General features: G+C 38.8%; 1 protein-coding gene across 1 annotated transcript in view; it reads right to left on the bottom strand.

Annotated features, from left to right (window-relative positions):
* The window catches only part of UNC79 (unc-79 homolog, NALCN channel complex subunit), a 280,737-nt gene that overhangs the window by 228,954 nt on the left and 24,384 nt on the right, over positions 1–27,399 (bottom strand). Inside the window, exon 2 of the mRNA XM_055555941.1 lies at positions 2,247–2,367. Coding sequence (XP_055411916.1) covers positions 2,247–2,367 — 121 coding nt within the window. The remainder of the gene's footprint in view (positions 1–2,246; positions 2,368–27,399) is intronic.

Genomic DNA, 27,399 nt, shown 5'->3' with positions numbered 1-27,399 from the left:
GCTGTGGTTCATGGGGTCGCAAAGAGTCGGACACAACTGAGCGACTGAACTGAACTGAACTAAATGGATGCCAGCATTCCCAAATGCCAAACCAAGTTTTTACTAAAGAAGTACTACTGGAATATGATAGCTAGCAATTATAAGGAGAAGAAGCATAGCCTAACTGTTCAAAGCGTGTACTGTGGCTTAGGAGTCCCAGGGTCAAATCCTAGTTCCAGTGTTCACCAGATATGTAAGTTGGAGCAATTTACTTAACCACTATGTCATTATATGTAGAATGGCTATAATAGTATACTTCTTTCATAGAATTATTATGAGGGGTTAAATGAGAAGTAAAGTGCTTAGAACAGTACTTAACATATGATTACTATTGTGCATTATAATATTGCTGTGATAATAATAGCTATATAAATACAGCTATAATAATAAGAGCTAATGGATTAGTACTACCATTTGCAGTGATTGTTGATGTTGTCTCCCTTTGAGGGTCTCAATTTTATTGAATCTTTTTCAATAGCCACTTGAACAAACTGTTTTAACACCAGTTTCACCATTAAAATGTTACCATCCATGATCATATTCTAATCATCCCTTACTCAAGAAAATAGAATCCTCATGTCTTGCAAAATGACTTCAATATGCTAAATTTCTTAATTTTTTGGCACCGTGACTAAGACCTAAGCAGCAAGCTTTGAAGTGCCAAATAGGATGTCACAGTTTCTTTGCAAATGGAATTCAGAATTTGCTTCCTACTGAAAAGTGTCTCTCACTTAGAGAGCTTTCATAATTTGTGATAAAGGAAAGTGTTTCCCATTGAGAACCCTGACCTCAAAGACAAAAGGAGAATTTAAGAGAACAGAATCAGATGCTTTGGTGCACAACCTTATCTGATTATTACTGTGAAAACTGAGCTAATTACTCCACTGCCTTGGAAGAGAAATGTTCTGTAACAAGGTCCTAAACTTACTATGCAAGTAAGAAATCTACAAATCTGATAAACAGAATCCATTTAACACAGAACAGGGACACTAAGGATGCTAAAGAAGAGACATTTCAAAGAAGAACACAGAGATTGTGGCACTGAAGACTAGAAGCTGACTTGACCCAGTAAGGCTTCTTTCTACAGTGTTCATCCCCACCCCTCCACTCCCGCAACCTTCTCAGCCCCCAGAGGCTTTGCCTCAAACTTCTGGGAAGTCCAGTGCCATGATGGCTTTTCTGTGATGGTAGCCTTTCCCTAATACATGTCCTACAAAACTTTTGCTCTTAATAGACCTGAAAGAAACATTTCCCAAATCAGATTTGGAGCATGAAGATCATAATAATGAAAGAGACCAAGCTTTAGGATCTAACCTCTCATCTCTTCAATGTTATGTCCCCAGCAACTAAGTCTTTACCTGAAAGGCTCACCTTTGCCTGCCTATTTTCCCTAGTGCTTCCCTGGCTTCCCTGGTGGCTCAGATGGTAAAGAATCTGCCCACAATGTGGGAGGACCTGGCTTCTAGCCCTGGGTCAGGAAGATCCCCTGGAGGACAGAATGGCAACCCACTCCAGTATCCTTGCCTGGAGAATTGCACGGACAGAGGTGCCTGGCAGGGTACAGTCCATTGGGTCCCAAAGAGTTGGACATGACTAGCTATTGTTGTTTTGTTGTTTCCCTATTAAGAATTGTGAGGCAGATGGGTTCCTCCTGTCTCTACCGTATAATCAAAGCAGACAATAGAAAAAGGGCTGCCATGGTTTTGTTCCTGTCCTTCGAATAGATTGTAAAGCATATTGAACACTTGAAGTGTTACACGGATTAAAAATAATTGTATCATCAGAAATGATACTCTGAGAAATAGGAAATACTAATTGAACTAATTAATGAACTAGCTAATGAACTTAAAATGCTTCATAATTCTTATTTTAAGACCATTAGTGTTTTCTGTTCTTCATTATAAGCAATACAGGTTCTCTCTTTAATCCTACTCTATATTAGTGGCAAACATAACTTGCATCACCATATGAATCTCTTGGAAAGATGTTCAACTGAGGAAAGCAGGCAGTAGCCATTTATTTCACTTAGGCCTCTGATCTCATCTGCTATATACACACCCAGAAAGCTTGAGTTCAGACTCTTCTGGCAGAGCACTAGAAAACATAAAGCCCTTTAAAACTTTCAGTTCAATAAAAATTTAAGTCCCAATCAATTCAGCAGAACTACCTAAGAATTCTTTCAAAGTACAGGATATTTTAAAGCTTACCTTAACAAGGTCTGAGAAAAGTATTTCAGGGTGTTTGCAATATCTGTTCCTGAAGGTACAGGATAAATGTTGTGGAGGACCCGGTTATGATATTCCTGTAAGTACCGGATCTTGGAAGCAACTAGATAAAAGCAAAAAAAGAAGAAGAAGAAGAATCATCTTGTAATATGTATTAGGCATGCAGCACAGGAATTTAATCAGTATCTTAAGAAAAGTATGTAAATTTTTACTGGAATTCTATGATGGAGACAGTTATAAAAGCCCTTTACCTGTAATTGGATTCAGCACACAAAATTATTTTTAGTTATCTGGCTTAACATTCTATTCACAAATTAGCCATTACTTTTTGTAACTAAGAAAGGCAGTACTCCAAATCATCTTATAATCATCCCCGTTAGCCTATTATTAGCAAAATAATAGTGGATATATATCTGCCACCAGAGAAAGTCTCTCACATTGAAGAAGGTCTCCCTCCCACATTGCAGGTGGATTCTTTACCATCTGAGCCACCAGGGAAGCCCATGAATACTGGAGTGGGTAGTCTATCCCTTCTCCAGGGGAACTTCCCAGGAATTGAACTGGGGTGTCCTGCATTGCAGGTGGATTCTTTATCAGCTGAGCTGCCCAGGAAGCCCAAGAATTATACTTAACTAAAACTAGAGAAAACTCAAATGTCTTTGAACAACACTAAAAATCCTAAAACATAGGGAATCCACTGCACAATACCATCAATAAAAACCAAATTTATAACTCAATAAGTGATCATAAAGTGTGTAGCAATGTTTGAACTGTGAGAATTGTTAAAGTAGATTAACTTGGTGAGTACTAGTAAGAATACAATAATTGGATGATAATAAATTACAAAAAAGGAATGTCACATTTTTCTCCCAAGGAATTTCATGAATCAGGAGTCTTCCTCATAGCTTTCTGAGCTTGGCAGCCCAGATCTTCTCAAGACTCAGGAGGGACTAAATAGGCTCATTTACCCTCCTAGACCTACCTGGAGTCATCAGCATTGTCCACATTCCTGACCTGACCTTTGACCTGGCTGCTGTGAATGGCCCAGTTCTAGTCATTCCTCTTTGCAAATCCCAAGGGGCCACGATGATCAACGTCTCTCAGGTCTCCTCTTCCACAGAGCTCTCAACAGTGTCCATTTGTCCTTTCAATCTTTAAGGCTACGCAAGGGGCCTTTCAGATGGTATGGCTCACTGTCAGCAGTTAACAGAAGACATATCAAGTGCTGGAGAAGCAAGGCCTTGCTGTTCCCAACAGCCCATGGAAACGAGCTCCTGGATGCATTCTAACTGAAATGCTGGCTTCAGCAACTTGAAGAAAGTCAAATGCTTTTGATAGGCATGGGACGTAGAATCACAGAATGATGAAACAGAACTAGAAGGATCTTAGAGATCTTTTCCCGTAACCACGTAATGTTAAAGGTGGGGAAAACAAGGCACACTGGTAGTCAGCCACTGAGCTAGACTAGAACTTACAGACCCTGACTCCCACCCAAGGCTCTTTCTACTATGACATACTCTGGAACACCATCTGGAGTGAAGTCGATATGCAGATTGTGTGTGTTCATTGCATGACATCAAAGCAATCTTCAGCTGCAGTTAGATTAATCATTCATCCTAAATCTCATATACCATTTAGCAGATTTGCCTCTTCTTCCTTCCCCTATCTGCACTATTTCCATAATATGGTTAACATTTTTCCACAAAATTGTCTACATTGCAAATAGCACCTTGAATTTATATAACACATCACCTCTGAAAAAAGCAACAAGTTTATATCCATTGTCTCAATTAACCCCAATAAGTGTTTGGTTGTAAGTTTTTTTTTTCCTGAGATACAGTAAAAATAGATGATAGTGGAAAGGTTTCAATTACATAATTTACAAAAATCCATTTTCTTCTCAGTCTTTTTGATCATCTTTTCATCATCTTTTTTAAAAAAATTACAGGGAACCCCTACATTAGTACACAGTTCTGAGTTTCAGGAATCAGACATTTGCTAGGCCAGCAGATGCTTTCTCCACACCCACCATCACAGTAACGCTTTGCTACTCTGACTTATCAAGTCTTAACACTCAGCAGGTTTCTGTCGAGTATTTCAGGAATATCATTAATCAATCTATCACCTTAAAAAGGTGTTGATAGTGCAAGTTTGGGACAATAAGCTAAATGAGGAGAAGAGTTATAGATCTCCCAACTCAAAGTTTGCTTGTTATTCAGGAACTACAAAACTTTCACTACACAATGACAGCCAGCATTCAAAAATGTGAAAACAATGAGTGTGCTTTTTACAGTTCCTTTCATTAAAATGCAGCAATGACTCTTTTCAATGGGTAACCAAACATGCAAAGGAATGCATAGACAGAGTCACTCCCTTCTTTGAGGTCTTTTAACATTTTACAAGCATTCCATTGTATTGCTTTTGTTTACTTACCTGTTTATTTTTCTATATCAGGTTGTCAATTTCTTGACGATAAAAATTATACCCTACTCATGTCTCTATCCCAAGCCTAACACAGTGCTTGGCACTTAACAGACACTCAATATATTTGCAGGTTAAATGAACAAATGAATTATTACTTTAATAACAGCACTATCACTTGAGGTTCTATTGCATATATACCTGTCTCCCACACTAGATTATGGACTCCTTTTACCCCTAATGCCAGACAACTAGTAGGTATTCAATAAATTGATGAGTGAAGATGGGGGAAAAAAGGAAGAAAGAAGGGGGAGAGAAAGAACAAAAATAATGATGACTAATCATTAAAGACAATTTTTTTTAACAGAACCAGTTGAAAAAATGTTCAAGCTAATTTGCTCATTGGTGAATGCAACAAAATCCTAGCAATCATAGATTATTTAACTTTCATGTTTTCTACTATTTGAGAACAGCCAGAAAGGTCCCTGACATACAGCAATTTGTAATTGTGCTCAGAATGTAAGTGAAACTCATTTACGTTCAAACTGTGCACACAAAAGATGCCCGTTTGGCTGAAATCACAGTAGCCATGTGGCAGCTCAGATTTCATATACTTTATTCCACCTGTGTGCCTGAATATTCGGAGAAGGCAATGGCACCCAACTCCAGTACTCTTGCCTGGAAAATCCCATGGATGGAGGATCCTGGTAGGCTGCAGTCCATGGGGTCGCTAAGAGTCGGATACGACTGAGCGACTTCACTTTTACTTTTCACTTTCATGCATTGGAGAAGGAAATGGCAACCCACTCCAGTGTTCTTGCCTGGAGAATCCCAGGGCCAGGGAGCCTGATGGGCTGCCGTCTATGGGGTTGCACAGAGTCGGACACAACTGAAGTGACTTAGCAGCTGCAGCCTGAATATTGCTGCAGAATCTTAGATAATTGGGTTGGTTGGATGTAAACAAATCATCTCTAGTCTCACCTGACCCTGGGGTTACACTTCTCTAGAAAGCTCCCCCTTCCACCCTCTTCAATCTCTATTACATTCCTCTCCACACTTGTCAAAACTAGCCCCCAGGCCCACTCTTTTCTTTACACTTTAAGAAAACAGAATCCATCTGCTTTGGATGGAATTTTGTCTCCCAGAATTCACATGTTGAAGTCCTAATCTCAAAATGTCACTGTACTTGGAAATAAGGCCTTTAAAGAAGTAATTAAATTACAATGAGGCTCTTAATGTGGGCTCTCATCCAAGCTGACTGGTGTCTTTATAAGAAGAAGAGATGAGAGCCCAGGAGAGACACCAGATATGTGTGTGCAGAGAGAAAGGGCCATATAAGGACACAGTGAAAAGACAGCCATCTGCAAGCCAAGGAGACAGTCCTCAGGAGAAACCAAACCTGCCAACACCTTGGTCTTGGACTTCTGGCCTCCAGGAGGCAAGAAAATTAATTTCTGTCATGCACACCATCCTGTCTGTGATGCTTCATTATGACAACCCTGGCAAGTTGACTAAAATACCATGTTAGAGAAAGTCCTCTAAGAGCAGTGGTCCCCAACCTTTTTAGCACCAGGGACTGGTTTCATGGAAGACAATTTTTCCATGGACCAGGGGTGGGGGGATGGTTTCGGGATAATTCAAGTGAGTTACATTTATTGTGCACTTTATTTCTGTTAATGATTACATCAGCTCCACCTCAGATCATCAGGCATTAGATCCTGCAGGTTATGGACCTCTAGAGCAGAGGCAAATGCTAAGAGTCTGAGTTCTGAAATCAAACAGTTCTGGACTAAGAATTTGGTTCTTTCTCTACTCAATCCCAGTTTCCTCATCTGCAAAATGGGAATAATCATACCAACTTCACGGGGCTATTGTGAATAATAAATCACTTACTATGTCGATAACTTAGCATAGTAACTCTAGTACACATTCAACATCAATCCCACCACGAGTGCCCTCCGCTCATCAGTTGTCTCCCCTACATCATTAATTTCTCCCTTCCTACTAAATCATGTCCATACCATTCAAATAAACTTTAAAATCTCCCTTGTCAAAGGGAAACCAAAAAACTCTCCCTTGACTTGATAATCCCTTCCAGCTGTTGGCCTCGCTTCAGAACCAAGATGATAAAGAGTTGTGTACACTCTCTCATCTCTCCAGCACTTTTTATTCTTACTTCTACTCATTCCAGTCTGGCTTCCACCTGTGCCACTGCACTGAATCTGCTTTTCCCACCATCATCTAGAGCCTCCATGTTGCCAAATCCAACGGGCACTTTCTTTTTGTTAATTTATTTATTTTTTAGTTGAAGGATAACTGCTTTACATAATTCTGTTGGTTTCTGCCAAACATCATCATGAATCAGCCATAGGTATACATACGTCCCCTCCCTCTTGAACCTCCCTCCCATCTCCCTCCTTTTCCAATCATCCTTTAACTAGGCCTTTCAGCACATTCAGCCAATGCCTCCTTTCTTGAAAATCTCCCATTGGTTTCCCTGACAACCACATTCTCTTAGTCTTCCTCCTGCCACCCTGAGGTATCCCTGCCACCTGCCCTATTACTTGATGTTGAAATGTTGGAATTCCTTAGGACTCAGATTCTCCGTTCCTCTCTCAATATTCTCTCCACAATTCCCTCCATCCAAAGGTCTTAAAGCACTGTCTGTACCAGTGACTCTTAAAAGCATATCTCCATCCCAGATAGGTCATTTTTCTGAGTAATAGATCTTATCTATTCAATTTCTCTTACAGATACTGCACAGTAAAAACATCCAACGCTGAGCCCTTATCCCTTCCCTCACCACCATCCACGTAATCTACCAAGTCACCCCAGCAAAGCGTAATCAACAGCTCCTATTCCCTGTCCCCTACTCCTAATCAATCTACCACTAAGTCCTATCAATGTTACTACTAGAATACACCTCCATCTGTCTTCTGTTCCTTATCTTCACTACCATCACTGGGCACCATCATCTGCTGATCAATTCTCAAAGCCTCCTTATTCACCTTTCTGTTTCTTGCCTCTCTCCAGTTCTTTTTCCTCTGAGGAGCCAAAGAGTTATTTTAAAAACTATAAACTGCTTCATGCAGATCTCTCAGAGGCTGTCCATTGCCCTCGGAATAAAATCCAAAACCCTTAACCAGGCCCTTGTTTATCGTCCAGGCTGTCATACCACAAAGGCCAGGCATACTGACTTTTGCCCCAGTTTCTTTAAAACACAAAGTTATTTTTTGCTTGAAAATCTTTACAATCTAACCCTAACCCTCTACCTACCATGGTTTTCCTTCCACATTTTGTGTAACATCTTCTTATGCCTCAAGGCTGACTTTAAATGTCACTTACCCATGAAGATCTTGTGTCGAAACTGATTCCCTCTACTCCACCCCCATTTTCCTCTCTCACAACACCTTATTTTTTTCCCAGTAGTTAGCACAATTCTTAAATATTTAATTATTTGGGTGACTGTTGACTATCTTGACTATCTCTCCCAAGTGGACAGTAGACTCCGAGAACTATGTCTCTCGTTCACCATTGTATATGCCCCGTGACTAGTAACTAGAGAGTGCTGAATTTGCCGGGTGCTAGTTGGACACGACTGCAGTGACTTAGCAGCAGCAGTAAGAGTGAAAGGAAGAGCCAGAGGGAGGCACAAAGCGGCTGTTTGCAGAGGCTAACTGAGTTCAAGTTTCTTTATGAAAATAGCCAAGGAAGCCAACACTTGAAACAGTGGTGAAAGTGAAGAAAACAAGAAAGGCGAGCCTAAAAAGTGATGATTTTCATCCAGGCAAACATGAATCTAATCTCTGCTCTCTGCTTCTTCACTATTCATCCTGTCCCTGACATCTTGAAAAGTGCTACATTTTGAAAGAAAAAGCCACAGAAGCAAAATTCAGTCATTCATTTTAGGGAGAGATATAAAAATACTTAAACAAAAATAAATAACATGTTTTTCTTTACATCTTAATCATTTTTCTATGTCTCTAAGTATTTTAAGTAATGATCCATTCATACTTTTAAATTTTTAATTATCTATGCTTATTACCATAAAAGTAAAAGATTTGGGTAAGTACAATGAAGAAGATAAAAATCACCTAATGGCCCACTATTCAGAGACAACCACAGGTAACAGTTTGGGTATATTATCCGTCCAGAAAATTTTCTCTGCATAAACATACACTTACAAAAATGAAGTTATACTGTATATAGTTTTAGAATCTTCTTTCCTTACTTTCTATATCAGAAATACATTTCTACATTAGCTTTATAACTGTCCTTTATGTAAGTGAACCATAATTTATTTTAGCAATCATCTATTTGTGAAATATGGGGTTATTTTTACTATTCTATTCAATACTGCAAAGAATATCTTTTTAAATATGTACACACATCTTTTTTTCCTTAGAATAAGTTTTTAACTGTGGAATTGCTGCGTCAAACAGGAAATAAACATTTTAAAGCTTTATGTAAGAACTGAGACATTTCCCTTCAGAAAGACAGTATCTCTTTACATACCAATAGTATATGTGTTGATGCTTTTGAATTGTGGTGTTGGAGAAAACTTGAGAGTCCCTTGGACTGCAAGGAGATCCAACCAGTCACTCCTAAAGGAAATCAATCCTGAATATTCATTGGAAGGACTGATGCTGAAGCTGAAACTCCAATACTTTGGCCACCTGATGTGAAGAACTGACTCATTGGAAAAGACCCTGATGCTGGGAAAGATTGAAAGCAGAAGGAGAAATGGACGACAGAGGATGAGATGGTTGGCTGGCATCACTGACTCAATGAACATGAGTTTGAGCAAGCTCCAGGAGTTGGTGATGGACAGGGAAGCCTGGCGTGCTGCACTCCATGGGGTGGCAAAGAGTCGTACACGACTGAGCAACTGAACTGAAATATATGTGTATCTTGTTTAGTTGCTAAGTCATGTTTGACTCTTTTGTGACCCTGTGGATTATAGACTGCCAGGCTCCTCTGTCCATGAAATTTCCCAGGCAGGAATACTGGAGTGTTGCCATTTCCTCCTCCAGATGATCTTCCAGACCTAGGGATCAAACCTGTGTCTCCTGCATTACCTGCGCTGGCAGGTGGGTTCTTTACCACTGGGCCAGTAAGCAGTAGAACTAACAGTTTAACTGGTTGCAAGTCAGGCTTCCCCACCATGTCACACTGTTCCTTTATTATTTTTACTAGTTTAATGATGTTTAATCATTAAATATGATAGGGCATGGAATTTTGACACTTCCCCTATTTTATTGTTTGACATTTAAGTTGTTTCCAGTATTCCATTAAGTTATATTAGAGTGAACAGATGAAATATTAGATTAAATCTGTTTATTTTTTAGGAAATATAAAATGAAACTTGCTTACTTCACTAGCCCCAGATTTTCCTCCTTGAAAAACTAAATCCCTTTAATTCTTGAAGACCCATCTTAAGAATCATTCCATTTAAAAAGCCTTCTGACTGACTCCAGACACTTATCACTTCCTTCCCTTCCTGACGACTCAAAGCACTCATCGTCGGCCTCAAAAATTTTGCCACTTTATTATATTAATTGATCACTGGTAATAAACTGTTCTGGATGGTTCTAAATTAGTTTCATGTTTGCACATCTAGTTTCCCTTGAGATTGTTGAGGACAGAACTCATATATATATATATATATATATATATAATTTGTAATGCCCTTCTCACAACTCTGGGCACAGAAAGATGGTCACCTTAACACAGGGTTGAAAGGAGTTAAAATTTTAAATGTCAGCTATATTGTATCAATATCCTCTAAATAAATTCCTTAAAATTCTAGTATCATTTATGTGCTGTGCTTAGTTGCTCAGTTGTGTCCAACTCTTTGCAACCCCACGGACTTTAGCCTGCCAAGCTCCTCTGTCCATGGGGATTCTCCAGGCAAGAATACTGGATAGGTTGCCATGCCCTCCTCCAGGGGATCTTCCCAACCCAAGGATCAAACCCACGTCTCCCACATACAAATAAGCAAGTTCCAGAAAAAAAATTGTACAACATGTAAATAATAAAGAACACTTCTTCCTGATTTATTTCCCCCTCATTTTTCATTTCATAGAACTCCAAACAATCATTTCACTTTATATATTCCAAAGATTTTCATAGGTTCTTTACTGTTTTGGCAGTATTTGCTCATTTCTTTTCTTCAAAGGGGCCACTTCTTTTATTCTTCATGACTTGGATCCTAACATGCTGGGTACATGAGGTGGAATCATCACAGTGTCCTGCAGAAAGCTCTAGGATGCAGTGAATTCTCACCTACAGCTAGGTGTGACCTCAGTCAACCATTTAATATCTCTAAGCTTCAGGGGTTCTTGTTTGCTTTTTTGTCTTGTTCTGTTTTTGTCAAATGAGAAATTAAAATAATACATCCACATTCTTTGCAAAAGTTGATTATTTATGTTGTACATCTGAAAGCATATATTCTAATTTCATCTTATTTTTCATTGATTTTCTCTTCCATTACATAAAGTCTAAGACTTTATGGATTTGATGTCATTGCTTCCTTTGAAACTATTCATCTTCTTTTCAGTTTCACCTTTCATTGAAAAATGACAGATATAAATACGGAGTATTTGGACATACTTCAAAAATTTGGATTGCTATAAATATTCACCTCAATGGTTAAAGTAAAAATTATGCCTGGTTCCTTTTTCATTTCTTCTCATGATTATAGGATCAGTAAGGAATCAGACACTCTCGTTAATCACCCTACAGATCTGTCTTAACTTACTATTTTTGAGCCTCTCAAGGTGTTTCTTGTGTCCAATAGATTCAACTGCTTGACCCAATTGGTTCTATCTAGAAATAATCTCTAAAATCAACTCTGTTCTCCATCTACACTTACATCACCTGAATTCAAGCCTGAATATTTCTTTCTTAGATTATTGCCATCATATCTAGACTGATTCTTTTCTGATTCTTTTTTAACATGACAGAGTGATCTTTCCAACATGCAAAATCTTCCGCATTTCCTGCTAGTCGAAATCCAGATAATTAACTTAGCACATAGAGTCCAGGGTGAATCGATTCCTACTCATCTGTCAAGCTTCATCTCCCATCTCTTCCCTATGAACCATACCTCAGCCATACTGATGTGCAAAAACTCCAACTCATGATGCTCTCACCCTGTCATGGGTTTTCACATGCTATTCTCTCTACAGAAATGCAACCCATGCTTCCCTGACTGACCACCTCCCAAGAATTCCAAATATCAACTATAACCACTTCTGCTGTAGATAACTAACCCTCCCTACCACAAGCTGCATTAAATGATCTTATCAGCACTTTCACAGCACACAGGTCTTCCTTCTGTGATAGCACTCGTTACTAAATGCTATAATTACTAACTCACTGCCTCCTCTAAGATTCTGAGCCTCAGTTTCGTAACCTATAAAATGGGGATAATGATAGCTCTCACAGGGTTGATATAAGATTTTTAAATATTACATATATAAACTACTTAGCACAATGACTAGCACATAGTAGATAATAAATTGCTAAAATTAGCAATTACATGTGAGATCCTTCTCCATCCGCCTTCCCAAGCCAATACTCTGTCTCTCAAAACAGAATGATCTATAGAGTAAGGAAAATACAGCAGTGATCTTTCATCAACAAAATCAAGTGTAATCCCCTATACACATCCACACGCATCCACATACACAGACAATATAGTATCTGCAGTTGGTACTGAAATCCAGTTCTATATCCAGAAACTCGTCCTTTTTAAAGAATATATACAGCTAATAAGAAACATATTCAGAAATAGAGACGTGGGGAGAACAATGCAACAGCACATGGCTTGGGAGTTCTAGCAAGGAACCAGAGTTCTTTGCAAATCCATAATCAAAGAATGATCCTCCTTCTTTGAGGAAGGTCATCCTCTTGAACTGAAACCAAAACTTCATAAAAGAAACAAATAAAGGGTGACAGGAAAGGACACACATATTTTGAGAGCCAAAACAGTCAACTCCCCCCTCAAAAGCAAAAGGATGTCACATATCACAAATCTCATTGTTAATTCTTCCAAATATTCTTATACTTAACATGTATAATCTTCAGTCAGTTTTAGTTCTGGGAGGCAAACTTTATCTGACACTTTCAGCAGACAGGAGAGGTCAGCAAACACTCCCATTCTCAGGCAAGTGATTCCAGCACCACCACCGTATCATCATCATCAATCACATTTGCTTAGCCATTTACATTTTTCAAAGCATTTCCACATGCATTATTTGTTACATTTTTTTTTTGAGCAGTTAACTTGTGAAAAGGTGTTCTAAGGAATTTTAGACATTAAGCAAAAATTAAGCAGCAAAGGTGAAGGGAAAGATACTAGTGTTTTTAGTCATTTATCAGATATTGTTCAGAGAAGGCAATGGCACCCCGCTCCAGTACTCTTGCCTGGAAAATCCCACGGACAGGGGAACCTGGTGGGCTGCTGTCTATGGGGTTGCACAGACTCGGACATGACTGAAGTGACTTAGCAGCAGCAGCAGATATTGTTGATTGAACACACACTGAGTACCAGGCACCTTGTGACATGGGTAAATCAGTGATTAAAAAAGATGTAATCTTCATCCTCTGGGTTACAGTCACAATAATAATTCTAAATTCTGATTGTTTACTTTGTGCCAGTAAATATAAAAATAATAGTTCTTTTGTTATCATTATTATTCCCATACTACCAGTGAGAAAAGCAAGGCTTAGAGAGGTTGAATAACTTGCCCAAGGTCACAGAGGAGGTAAATAATAGAGCACTCACATGTCACCTATAAAGAGAAACAGTTGAAAACGTTGTGGCCCACCATACACTTTTTAGCATATTTTTTGGTGCAGGATGGGGAACACATGTATACCTGTGGCGGATTCATTCTGATATTTGGCAAAACTAATACAATTATGTAAAGTTTAAAAATAAAATAAAATTTAAAAAATAAAAATAAAATAAAATAAAAAATAAAACCCACATAGGTACATAAAATCATCCAAGGTTTTCAGGCATGAATTAGTAGGACCTGACCACTTGCCAACTGGGAAACACCTTAACATGGAAACAATTCATTTGTCAGAAATGGGGCACTGGAAATAAAGAAAAGGGGGGAAATAATTTATTCAAGTGGAAAAAGAAGATGGATTGCTGTTTGGTTCCTAGCGCACTGTTGATCAGGAGAGCTTGTGCTAGGAACAGTGGAAGTCATTTATTTCACGTTGTGATGGAGCAAGTGACAAAGGTGGCGAGTCTTCTTGAAGCTGAGTGCTTGTTGGATATTAGTAACATTTGAAATGGAATATGAATCTCTATTTTATTTTAATACAATCAGGTTAGGTGACAGAAACTTGTTTTTTAGAAGTTTACTGGGTAGCTTCCTCAGACCAAGATTTTGAAATTGAAGAATCAAGAGGCCAAGTTTTAAGCACTTCCCACCCAAACCACAGAGTGACTCATAAGCCTGTGCTTTCTTCCTGATGTGATGAGACATCTGAGTACTGTACTTGAAACTGCAGGGACAGAGGGGAACAAGAGTATTACTGATTTTTTCAAGGAAGTATCAATCTAGACAAACGGATTTAGCAGAAGAAAACCAAAGAATATTTTAACTCTCGTTGCTAAATTGTACTGAGCTCTTTATAATTACAAATTTTTCAGGAACTAAGGAGTTATTGGGTAGAAATTAAATAATTTCAGAGATATGCTGCAGTTGATGACAATGAATCATTCTTTAAGTTTTTAAATCAAACTGAATTATCAACCACCTATCCAATCAAAGTGGCTCTATTTTTTTAAAACTGATTGTACCAAAAATATACTACACTCCTTTAGAAGATGCAGATATTCTGGAACTGCCTAAACAAGAACCTGAAGTATAGACAGCAGTGTCCTGAAATTTAAATGTCTGGCTACATGGACAAACTTGAAAATACCTGGGCTCCTACCTTCATGGTAAAGTACATTCTCTTCCATGATAGTGTTACAGTCCAAATGAGATTCATGATCAACCTGGAGTTAAAATTCAGATGTGCTATGACTCAGAACATACTACACAATACTCAAGAATAATTCATCAATAGGGAGGGAACACATGTATTATTTATGACTGATTCACACTGTTGTATGGCAGAAACCAACACCACATGGTAAAGCAATTACCCTCCAATTAAAATAAAATTTTAAAAATACCTTAAAGAAAAAATAATTCAGTCCATCATAAAACAATATTTAAATATAAACTGATAACTCTTTAGAGACTCATTTTTTTAAGACTCTTAAAAATACAACATTTCTGTAGTATTTCCTATGTGCAAGGCACTGTTCTAAGCACTTCCCCCTCTTAATATTTGTAAGCCTCACAACAATCCAATGAGGTAGGAGCTATTTTATTTCCCTGCTCTTTTCCTACATATGTAAAACCTGAGAGCATTGCTATCAAGCTTAAAAATTCATACCTATGTGTACCTTGTCCTTTCACTCACTCAGCAGATATTTCAGTTCAGTTCAGTCGCTCAGTCATGTCCGACTCTTTGTGACCCCCATGAACCGCAGCACACCAGGCCTCCCTGTCCATCACCAACTGCCGGAGTCTACCCAAACCCATGTCCATTGAGTCAGTGATGCCAACCAACCATCTCATCCTCTGTTGTCCCCTTCTCTTCCTGAACTATGTGCCAAATACTGAATATGTAACAGTGTATGAAAAAGCTAAAAAATAAAAATTAAAGCTACAGCCCTTGATGTTGCTTATGGTAAAGAGTGAAAGATGAACAAATATAAAGAGATGGGAGCTAAAACAGAGAAAAAAGAAAAGGATAAGGAATGCCCACCGCCCCCCCCCCCCAGTGGTTTCGGAAGACCTCTCAGAAGAGATTATATTTAAGACATAAAGAATGAGAAGACAATAGACATAAAAAAGTGGGAGAAAGCTTCTAGGTTAAGATTACAAAAGTGAAGGACTTCCTTGATGGTCCAGTTGTTAAGACTGCATTTCTGGCACTGGGATAAGGTTCAATCGCTGGTGGAGGCAATAAGATCCTGCATGCCTTGTGGTGCATTCAAAACAAAACAAAACAAAAAGAGTACAAAAGCAAACAGAAACATCAAATCATGCACATATGAAATGCTACCAAACTACAGTAGAAGAATTGTTTTAACACAAGAAGAAAGGAACAAGAGGTAAGAAGACATACCACAACATAATTTTGGAAGCTTGAAAACCAATAGACAAGTAGCCATTGCCTTGGCAGATCGAAAAAAAATCCAATCCCAGGCCGGCAGTGAGGAAAGCTGAGAAACAACAATGAGCATCTCAGGATTCTCAGAAGTCATGGAACTGCCAGCTCTAGTTAGCTCTGGAACTGGGAGTGGAGGGGGTGGGGGAGTACAGGAATAGGAACTTTAGGGGTTTACAGGAATAGGATTAAGGGGTTTCCCTGATGGTCCAGTGGTTAAGACTCTGAGTTCCCAATACAGGGGGCATTGGTTTTATACCTGGTTGAGGTATTAGGATCCCACATGCTGCATACACAGCCAAAAGAAAAGGAAAAAAAAGGAGGAATTGGTTGGAAGCTGTTTACAAAACAGTTAGATCCCTAAATTCTCTCCCTACCTCTCGCCAACTTAGCAGATCTTCTTAAGTTTATTGCCTAAAGAGAACATATACCTGAGGGTCTCAGAAATGGAAGAAACCAAACACAGCTGAAGACCAGGGTAACTCACTTAAACAAGAGGAACTGGTGCTTCTATGAAGTGTGAATACCGAACAGTGAATACGCTAACCTCTGCCCCCGCTCCCCACACAAAGCTAGCAGCAACTCTTACTCTTCAAGCCTCGTTTGCACTTCCTTCTGTGACTCTGACCAGTCAAAGAGGAAAGAACTAAAGACAGACAGTGACAAAAGGGGTTTCCCCAGTAAAGAGCCTACCGACATGGTCAGGTCAGCTCCTCAGTCCCAACCTGTAAGCAATGAATAGATAGCAAAGGATGGCCAGCCATCAAAAAGAAAGCCTCTGGCATGGAGGACAAACTGAAGAAACAGAAAAATCAACTTGGAGAAAAAGGATCTATGTAGGAGAAGAAAACCTTTTTTAAAAACCTGTTATCAATATCAGAATAGGAGAGACTCTACCACAGATGAATATTGAGGTGCTGTAAAAAAAAAAAGCAGTATACAGAGAACAAAAAAACAGAAAAGAGCTCTTACAAATTAAAAACATGATCCCAGAGATAAATAATCAATACTCAATATTAGGGCTAGAAGATGCAGTTGAGGAAATTTCCCAAAGTTCAGCAAAAAGACAGAGATAAAGTAAGAGAGAAATGATCAGTCCAGAGATCCAACATGAGAATAAAAGGAACTTGAGGGGAAAAAAGGGCTAAAAAATTAACAAAATTAATTTTAAAAAATTTAGAAAATGCCAGATTAAAAACATACATCAAAGTGAATAAAAATAGGCATAGAATAAAGCACATCTTTTTATGAAATGTCAGAAACTGAGGACAAACAAAGTTCAACATGCCTCTCGAGATTTTTTTTAAGTTATATCACCTAGGAAAGATCAGGAATTTTGGACTTCTCAAAAGCAACATTTGAATCAAGACAATAATGAAGCAATGCCTTTAAAACTCTGAGAAAAAAATTATTCTCAATAAATTATTAAATATTCAGGTCAACTATAAATCAAAAATAAAGACATGCTTCAGTTTAGTTCAGTTCCGTCGCTCAGCAGTGTCCAACTCTTTGTAGCCCCATGGACTGCAGCATGCCAAGCTTCCCTGTCCATCACCAATTCCCGGAGTTGCTCAAACTCATGTCCATCAAGTCAGTGATGCCATCCAACCATCTCATCCTCTGTTGTCCCTTTCTCCTCCTGCCTTCAATCTTTCCCAGCATCAGGGTCTTTTCCAAGGAGTCAGTTCTTCACATCAGGTGGCCAAAGTATTAGAGTTTCAGCTTCAGGATCAGTCCTTCCAATTCACAGTTTCAAAAGATTTATTTCCCATTCATCCTTTCTCCTGGAAAGACCCAACTATACATCAGGCATCCAGGGCTACCAGGCCAGAGCACTGTGGTCCAACACAGAGTGTTGAAGGCTGTCATCGCAAAGAACCCCTCACCTTATGTACTGGTTTCGACCCAAGCCAGAAGGCCTGTGTGAGTGGGCCCCAGATTCTTCTTTGTTCTTGGCCCAGCCAAGTGCCTACTCTCTTCCACAGTCTCCTAGAACAGCTAAAAACACTGTTTTTGCTACCAAAGAAGGGTTCTTTGACCTAGATCTAAGAGGTAGGTGTTGGTCATGTTGAATTTAAGCAGAAAATACAGAGTAACTCCTTCACCAAACATACTTTCAACAGAGGTCCAGTATCTGGCTCACATTTCTGCATCCAACAAAATCCCCAACTCTAGTGAACACTTCTGTTTCTGGACTCACTCCTGACCTTGCTCAGTGATGTTCCCAAAAGAAATTCTGAATAGGTGCAGCAGGATATTGATTTCAGACTGTTTTCCAGAGATTCTATGTAGCTTACCTTGATGTTATGAAAGAGGACGTAAATTTATATATACAGATTTTTAAATAACAATAAATGCACATTCATGTAACCACCACCCAGATTAAAAGAACATTTCCTGAATCTTACAGCTATCTATCTCTATTTTTATCCCTCTCACTCACCATGAAGGTAAATACTTTTTTAACTTTTCTGAATCATTCCTTTGCATTTCTTTATAGTTTCATCCCCTGAGCATGTATACAGTGTATATAAACATAGATTTTTTCATTTCACAAAACTGAACAGCAAGCCTAAGCCTAGTGGGATAAGGAAAATTCAATGTTGCCATTGATCAGGAGGCCCCCATATTTACAGATTTTTGTCAGTTCAATTCAGTTCGGTGCAGTCACTCAGTCATGTCCGACTCTTTGCAACGCCATGGACTGCAGCACGCCAGGGTTCCCTGTCCATCACCAAATCCCAGAGCTTACTCAAACTCATATCCATCAAGTCAGTGATGCCATCCAACCATCTCATGCTCTGTTGTCCCCTTCTACTCCCACCTTCAATCTTTCCCAACATCCAGATCTTTTCAAATGAGTCAGTTCTTCACAACAGGTGGCCAAAGTATTGGAGTTTCAGATTCAGCATAACTCCTTCCAATGAATATTCAGGACTGATTTCCTCTAGGATGGACTGGATGGATCTCCTTACAATCCAAGGGAATCAAGAGTCTTCTCCAACACCACAGTTCAAAAGCATCAATTCTTCGGTGCTCAGCTTTCTTTATGTTCCAACTCTCACATCCATGCATGACTACTGGAAAAACCATAGCTTTGACTAGATGGTCCTTTATGGGCAAAGCAATGTCTCTGCTTTATAAAATGCTGTCTAGGTTGGTCACAACTTATCTTCCAAAGAGCAAGCATCTTTAATTTCATGGCTGCAGTCGCCATCTGCAGTGATTTTGGACCCCCCAAAATTAAGTCCGTCACTGTTTCCACTGTTTCCCCATCTATTTGCCATGAAGTTATGGGACCGGATGCCATGATCTTAGTTTTCTGAATGTTGAGTTTTAAGCCAACTTTTTCACTCTCCTCTTTCACTTTCATCAAGAGGCTCTTTACTTCTTCTTTGCTTTCTGCCATAAGGGTGGTATCATCTGCATATCTGAGGTTATTGATATTTCTCCCGGCAATCTTGATTCCAGCTTGTGCTTCTTCCAGCCCAGCATTTCTCATGATGTACTCTGCATATAAGTTAAATAAGCAGGGTGACAATATACAGCCTTGACATACTCCTTTCCCAATTTGGAACCGATCTGTTGTTCCATGTCCATTTGTAACTATTGCTTCCTGACCTGCATACAGATTTCTCAAGAGGCAGGTAAGGTGGTCTGCTATTCCCATTTCTTGAAGAATTTTCCCCAGTTCGTTGTGATCCACACAAAGGCTTTGGCATAGTCAATAAAGCAGAAATATATGTTTTTCTGGAACTCTCTTGCTTTTTTGATGATCCAGTGGATGTTAGCAATTTGATCTCTAGTTTCTCTGCCTTTTCTAAATCCAGCTTGAACATCTGGAAGTTCACGGTTCATGTACTGTTGAAGCCTCACTTGAAGAATTTGGAGCATTACTTTACCAGTGTGTGAAATGAGTGCAATTGTACAGTAGTTTGAGCATTCTTTGGCATTGCCTTTCTTTGGGATTGGAATGAAAACTGACCTTTTCCAGTCCTGTGGCCACTGCTGAGTTTTCCAAATTTGCTGGCATGACTGCAGTACTTTCACAGCATCATCTTTTAGGATTTGAAATAGCTCAACTGGAATTCCATCACCTCCACTAGCTTTGTTTGTAGTCATGCTTCCTAAGGCCCACTTGACTTCTCATTCCAGGATATCTGGCTCTAGGTGAGTGATCATACCATTGTGATTATCTGGGTCATGAAGATCTTTTTTATATAGTTCTTCTGTGTACTCTTGCCACCTCTTCTTAATATCTTCTGCTTCTGTTAGGTCTATATCATTTCTGTCCTTTATTGTGCCCATATTTGCATGAAATGCTCCCTTGGTATCTGTTTTGGTCATCTCCTCTTAATGGTAACAGAAAAAAGAAAAGAAGAAAGGACTAAAGGGACTGCTGTCTACCGTGACTTCACCTTGACACAGATGTAGAGAGTGGGTGAGCAATCACAAGCCTGGTTCTAAAGGCAGCAGCCATTTATTCAAGAAATGGATCTTAAATACCAGAGAACAGGGTTTTTAAAAGAGTTAGGTTAAATATGCTAAATGAGGAGGATTCCAGAAAGAGGCCAGTGGCAACAGCATAGGTTTCAAATCATCCAAAGCCTCCAATAAAAACAGACAGGTCAATGAGGGTGACAAACCCAAAGACAGGCTAACAAAATCTACAACAAAATCAGTGACAAGGCAGCCCAGTAAACCAGTTATGAGTGGATAGGGACAATCATCTGGTAGCTACACATCACAGTATCAGCATTCATGATGGAAGATACACAAGGAAGACAGCTGGGCCTTTGATGGTCCTCTGGTCTGGAAAACTCCCGAACCATCCATAGGCACTCACTGAAAACTGTGATGTCCCAATCTGAAAATAGAAGTAAAGCAAGGAAGGAGTTCTTCAGATGATAAGATCTGAGAGTGATGGAGCAGACTCTCAATTCTAAAAACTAACACACCAACCCTACCCTCAAGATAAAGCTCTGTGTTCAGAAGAAACTGCTGGGAATAGAATCCCAGTTGAACTGTGTCAGGATATTAGACACAAAGGAGGAAAAGAGTCCAAATTAAAATGGGAAAGAAAACCAAAGGAAATAGATCTCAGAAAGTACACAGGTATATTTTTTATCACTTTGATCAGAAAATAAAAAATAAAAATAGAAGAGGAGCCCTAAAGTTATCCCGAACCATCCCCGTCTTTAAAACTGTATCAATAGAAAAACTATTTTTCTTTAAAAATGAGCAACAGAAAATTCCATATGAATTTATCACAAGAGAAAGAGAATAAGAAGCAGATGCACATGCACTAAGCCGATGAAACTGTAACCCAATAATCCAAGCAAGCTAAAAGAAATTAAGAAAATGACTGATGTATGTATATGTGAAATTGATTCAGTTGTACAGCAAAAAGTAACACAACATTGTAAATCAACTATACTCCAATTAAAAGAAATTTTTTTAAACGAAGAAACTGATCAAAACTGTGTTATTAACACACTAAAATTAGGTGATGAGAGAAAAAAGAGATTGTGAAGAGCCAGGTAAAAGAACTCGAGAGAATTAGAAGTAAAAGACAAAATTATTTTTAAATGAAGACTAAATCGGTAGAAACCCAGGAGTAAATAAACACAATGGATAATGCTTAAAAAAAATAAAACATAGGAAGAGGGAACTCTTAAAAATTAAAAAGAAATGAAGAGATTTTGCATTGTGATAAAATAAACCTCTACCATCAATCCCTCTTACTCTCACAGAAAACAACTAAGAAAATTGGACATAATGAGAAAGCAACCACCTGGAGCTACAGAAGAGGGAACCGAAGCAGATGGACTCTAATGGGGGCATTACAGCTACTAAGGAAGATGGAAGACAGACAGCTATACCAGCAAGTTTCCATCTCCACGGGCCTGGGGCTAACTGCTGCCCATGAAATGTGCACAGTGGTGAGAGCAACATATAGAAAACCCCACAAGCTTTCTGGCCTGGGGAAACAGAAAAGAAAAGCTGGCAAACCGTGAATGTTTAAAGAGAGTAGGGGAATCTACCTCCCCGACTGAACCCTGAACCACACGAGTACAAAACAGACTCAAAGTCATCCTGTGAAAGGCAAAAGATCTGAACAGAGTGAGAAGTTACTGCATAAGCAACAGAGTTTTACAGTTCAAGCCCTGCCAAGAAAATGACTCACTAAAACACAGGAAAAACTATTTGCCAGTGGGAAATAACAGAATCCAAAGTCTTCACAACTTAACATTCATAATGTCCAGGATATAATAAAAAATTACCCAACATATGAAGAACCATAGGGCTTCCCTGATAGCTTCGTTGGTAAAGAATCCACCTGCAATGCAGGAGATTCAATCCCTGGGTCAGGAAGATCCCTTGGAGAAAGATAGACTACCCACTCCAGTAATCTTGGGCTTCCCTTGTTGCTCAGCTGGTAAAGAATCTGCCCACAATGCGGGAGACCTGCGTTCAGTCCCTAGGTTGGGAAGATCCCCTGGAGAAGGGAAAAGCTACCCACTCCAGGATTCTGGCCTGGAGAATTTCATGGACTGTATAGTCCATGGGGTCCCAAAGAGTCAGACACAACTGAGTGACTTTCACTGTCATGAAGAACCAAGAAAATAAAACACATTCTCAGAGGAAAAGAAAATTAGTCTAGTTTGATCACTAAATGAAACAGAGGTTGGAAAAAGAGGCAAGGTACATGCAGCTACTGTAACTACTCTTAATGAAGTAAAACAAAACATACTTTCAATTCATGAAGCTCTCATCAGAGAAATAAGAAGTTGCAGCAGAAAAATTAAAATAGTAAAAAGAAAAAGATAGAAATTTTAGAACTGAAAAATATAATTTCTGAAATAAAAAATTCACTCAGAGACTTCCCTGGCAGTCCAGTGGTTAAGACTGTGCTTCCACTGCAAGCAGCATGGGCTCAATCTCTGGTCAAAGAAATAAGATCCCGTACGCCATGCGGCATGGCCAAAAATAAAAAAAAGAAATTCACCTGATGGACTTAACAGCCAAATGGACGTGACCGAAGGAAGAGTACGTTAACTTGATGATGCTGCTGCTGCTAAGTCACTTCAATCGTGTCTGACTCTGTGCAACCCCAACTCTGGGCAGCCCACCAGGCTCCCCCGTCCCTGGGATTCTCCAAGCAAGAACACTGGAGTGGGTTGCCATTTCCTTCTCCAAAGCGTGAAAGTGAAGTCGCTCAGTCGTGTCCGAGTCTTCGCAACCCCATGGACTGCAGCCTACCAGGTTCCTCCATCCATGGAATTTTTCCAGGCAAGAGTACTGGAGTGGGGTGACATTGCCTTCTCTGACAAACCTGTTAGGTAACATCAAACAGTAAAATTAAGGGTATATAACTGGAATGGGCTTCCCTGGTAGCTCAATGGTAAAGAATCCTCATGGCAATGCAGAAGACATGGGTTTGATCCCTGGGTTGGGAAATACCTTGGAGAAGGGGCTTCCCTGGTGGCTAGGAGGTTAAGGCGTCTGCCTGGAATGCAGGAGACCCAGGTTCGATCCCTGGGTCGGGAAGATCCCCTGGAGAAGGAAATGGCAACCCACTCCAGTACTCTTGCCTGGAGAATCCCATGGAAGGAGGAGCCTGGTAGGCTACAGACCATGGGGTCGCAAAGAGTCACACACGACTGAGCGACTTCACTTCACTTCACTTTGGGAAGATACCTTGGAGAAGGAAGTGGCAACCCACTCCAGCATTCTTGCCTGGGAAATCTCATAGACAGAGGAGCCTGGCAGGCTATAGTCCTTGGGGTCGCAAAGAGTTGGTCATGACTTAGCAATTAAACAACAACAATTGGAATATTGGGCTTCCTTAGTGGCTCAGTGGCAAAAAATCTGCCTGCCAAAGTAGGTAATGAAGGTTCAACCCATGGATCAAAAAAATCCCCTGGAGAAGGAAATGGCAAATGACTCCAGTATACTTGCCTGGGAAATTCCATGGGCAGAGCAGCCTGGCAGGCTACAATCTATGGGGTCACAGAACAGTTGGACACAATTCAGCAACTTGTTCAGTTGCCCAGTTGTATCCAACTCTTTGCAGCCCCATGAACAGGGAGGCACGCCAGGCCTCCCTGTCCCTCACCATCTCTCAAAACTTGCCCAAGTTTATGTCCACTGCATCAGTGATGCTATCCAGTCATCTCATCCTCTGACACCCTCTTCTCTTTCTACCCTCAATCTTGCCCAGCATCAGGGACTTTTCCAATGAGTCAACTGTTCACATCAGATGAACAAAATACTGGAGCTTCACCTTCAGCATCAGTCCTTCCAATGAATATTCAGGACTGATTTCCTTTAGGATTGACTGGTTTGATCTCCTTGCTATCCAAGGGTCTCTCAGGATGTCTTCAGTACCACAGTTTGAAGGCATCAATTCTTTGGCACTCCACCTTCTTTATGGTACAGCTCTCACAACAGTACGTGGCCACTGGGAAGACTATAGCCTTGACTATATGGATCTTTGTCAACAGAGTAATGTCTCTGCTTTTCAACACACTGTCTAGATTTGTTATAGCTTTCCTGCCAAGAAGCTTACATCTTCTCATTTAGTGACTAAACAACAACTGGAATATCAGAAAAAGAGAATGGAAAGAATAGAGCAGAAAAAATATTTAAAGAAATAATGGCCAAAGATATCCAAATTTGATAAAAGACAGAAATTTTCAAACACAGAGAGATAAGCAAACATCAAGGAAAATAAAATCTAGTAGCCTATGCCAGTAGAAGCCCATATGACAATCAAACTATTGGAATCAAAGATAAACAGTATATCTTGAAAGCAGCAAGAAAAACAATATATTATATACATATTATGGGCATAATATAACCCATGGCTGAATTCCCCTCTGAAACCATGCAGGCCAGATCGACTAATAAATTTAAGGTGCTGAAAGAAAAAGAAAAGCTGTCAAATCAAAATTCTATATTCAGAAAAAATATTACTCAAAAATAAAAGCAAAATAAAGACACTTTCAGACCAAAGAAATCTAAGAAATTTGGCCATAAGCAGCTCTGCAATTGCAGTTTTGGGGCTGAAGATAAAAGATATCAGATAGAAACTTGGATCCTCAGGAAAGAATGAAGAGCATCAGAAATGGCAACTCTATTGGTAAATATAAAAAACTATATTTTCTTTTTGCTCTTAATTTCCTTATTAATCATACAACTTTAAAAGTCATAACAATGTCCTGTGTTGTATGTAACATACAACATCTTTATAAAATCAAGATATGAGAGTACAAGGTTGCAAGATTTCTGTATTTTAAATAAAGTAGTATGTTATTAACTATAAGTTAACTGTGGATATTAAAGATGTACATTATAGTTTCTAGGAAGTCAATAGGAAATTATAAAAGATTAAAAGGAAATGGATAGAAAATATATGCCACACAAACAGTAAACAAAAGCAGGCTGGAATAGCATTAATATTAGGTGAAATAGATTCCAAAACAAATCTATCCTATATTAACAAGGATAGAAAAAAACACTTCATCATGTTAAAATGGATGATTCAACAGTGAAACATAACAATCATAATTGAGTAGGACCCAAGTATCAGAACCTCAAAACACAAGAAGCAAAATATGACAGTTTTATAGGGAAAAATAGAGAGTTCCATAATCGTAGTCAGTTAGAAACTGCAGTATGCTTTTATCAGCAACTGACAGAAAAAGAGACAAAAAATAGCAAGGATGTGGAAGATTTGAACACATCATCAAACAACTGCAGAATATACATTCTTTCAAGAGCTCATGGAAAGTTCATCAGTCAAGGCCATATTCTGGGCCACAAAACAAATCTCAATGTCAAAATATTGAAGCATACAGATAATGTTCTCTGACAAAAGTTGAATTAAGTTAGAAATCAAAAACAATAAATACGATGATCCAAATATTTCCAAATATTCAGAAATAACACACTTCTAAAGAAACTTTGGGTCAGTGAAAAAACTTACAAGATAAATTAGAGAATATTTTGAACTGAACTATAACAAAAATTGAACCTATCAAAATTTATGGAGTGCAGCTAAAATAGGGCTTACATGGAAATTTATGGCTTTGTGCCAATATTCAAAAACAAGAAAGGTCTCAAATCAATAAACTTTCACTCTAAGAAGATGGAAAAAGAAGAGCAAATAAATCTAAAGCAAACCAAAGGAGGGAAACAGTACAGATAGTGGCAGAAATCAATAAAATAGAAACAGAAAATAATCAAAATCAAATGTTAGGTCATTGAGAAGATCAATAAAACTGATAAACCTCTTATCAGACAGATCAGGGAAAAAATAGAGGGACATAAAATATCAATATCAGAAATAAAAAAGAGACACAGAAACAGATTATAGAGATACAAAAAAGGATAATAGGGGATTATTACAAACAAATTTATGATAATAAATGGACAACTGAACAAATTTGGCAAGTGGTCAAAATGGACAAATTCTCAAAAGACACAAATAACAAAAATGACTAAGAATAAATTAAAGCAATAACAATAACAAAAAAAACCTCAAAGAGTTCTATATCAATTAGATAAATACAATTTAAAATTTTTAACTTTTTTTAAAAAAGAAAAAGAAATCTTCAAAGGTCAATTTTATCAAAAATTTAAGGAAAAATGAATATCAACTCTATACAAACTCAGAAAATGTAGAAAAAAGGAATACTTCCTAACTCATTTTATGAGGTCAATTTTACCCTGATCCAAAAACCAGACAAAGATATTACAAGAAAATAAAACTGCAGACCAACATCTCTCATGAGCATAGGCACAAAAATCCTTAACAAAATATTAGCAAATAAGTAGTTTCCTGGTGATCTAGAGGTTAGGATTTTTCGCTTTCATAGTCATGGCCTGGGTTTAATCTTTGATCAGTGAACTGAGATCCCAAAGCTGTGCACCACAGGCAAAAAAAAAAAAAAAAAGGCAAATAGAATCCAAGAAAATATTAAAAGGATATACATGCAGTTTATTTCAAATGTAGTTTATTTCAAAGGATGCAGGGTTGGTTTAATATTTTGAAAGCTCAGGCTTTCTACATAAGACCAAGAACATGACATGATGGTGTGCTGAAAACTTTAAATAATCCCTACGAATTAGACTAAACTAATAAGTGAACATTGCAAGAGTGCAGAATATGGAGTCAACATCCAAAAATCTATTGTATTTCTCTATACTGAAAGTGTCGCTAAGTCACGTTCGACTCTTTGTGATCCTACGGACCATAGCCCATGAGGCTCCTCTGTCCGTGGGATTTGCCAGACAAGAATACTGGAGTGGGTAATCATCTCCTACTCCAGGGGATCTTCCCAACCCAGGGATCAAACCAGTGTCTCCTGCATTGCAGGCATATTCTTTCTTTACCAACTGAGCCACCAGGGAAGCCGATTTCTCTATACTAACACAAAATAATAAGAAAATGAAA

Source organism: Bubalus kerabau, chromosome 19 (genome assembly GCF_029407905.1).
Source record: "Bubalus kerabau isolate K-KA32 ecotype Philippines breed swamp buffalo chromosome 19, PCC_UOA_SB_1v2, whole genome shotgun sequence".
In the NCBI taxonomy this organism is placed as follows: Eukaryota; Metazoa; Chordata; class Mammalia; order Artiodactyla; family Bovidae; genus Bubalus; species Bubalus kerabau.
The sequence above is the reverse complement of the archived record's forward strand: the minus strand, read 5'-3'. Positions and strand labels throughout refer to the sequence as shown.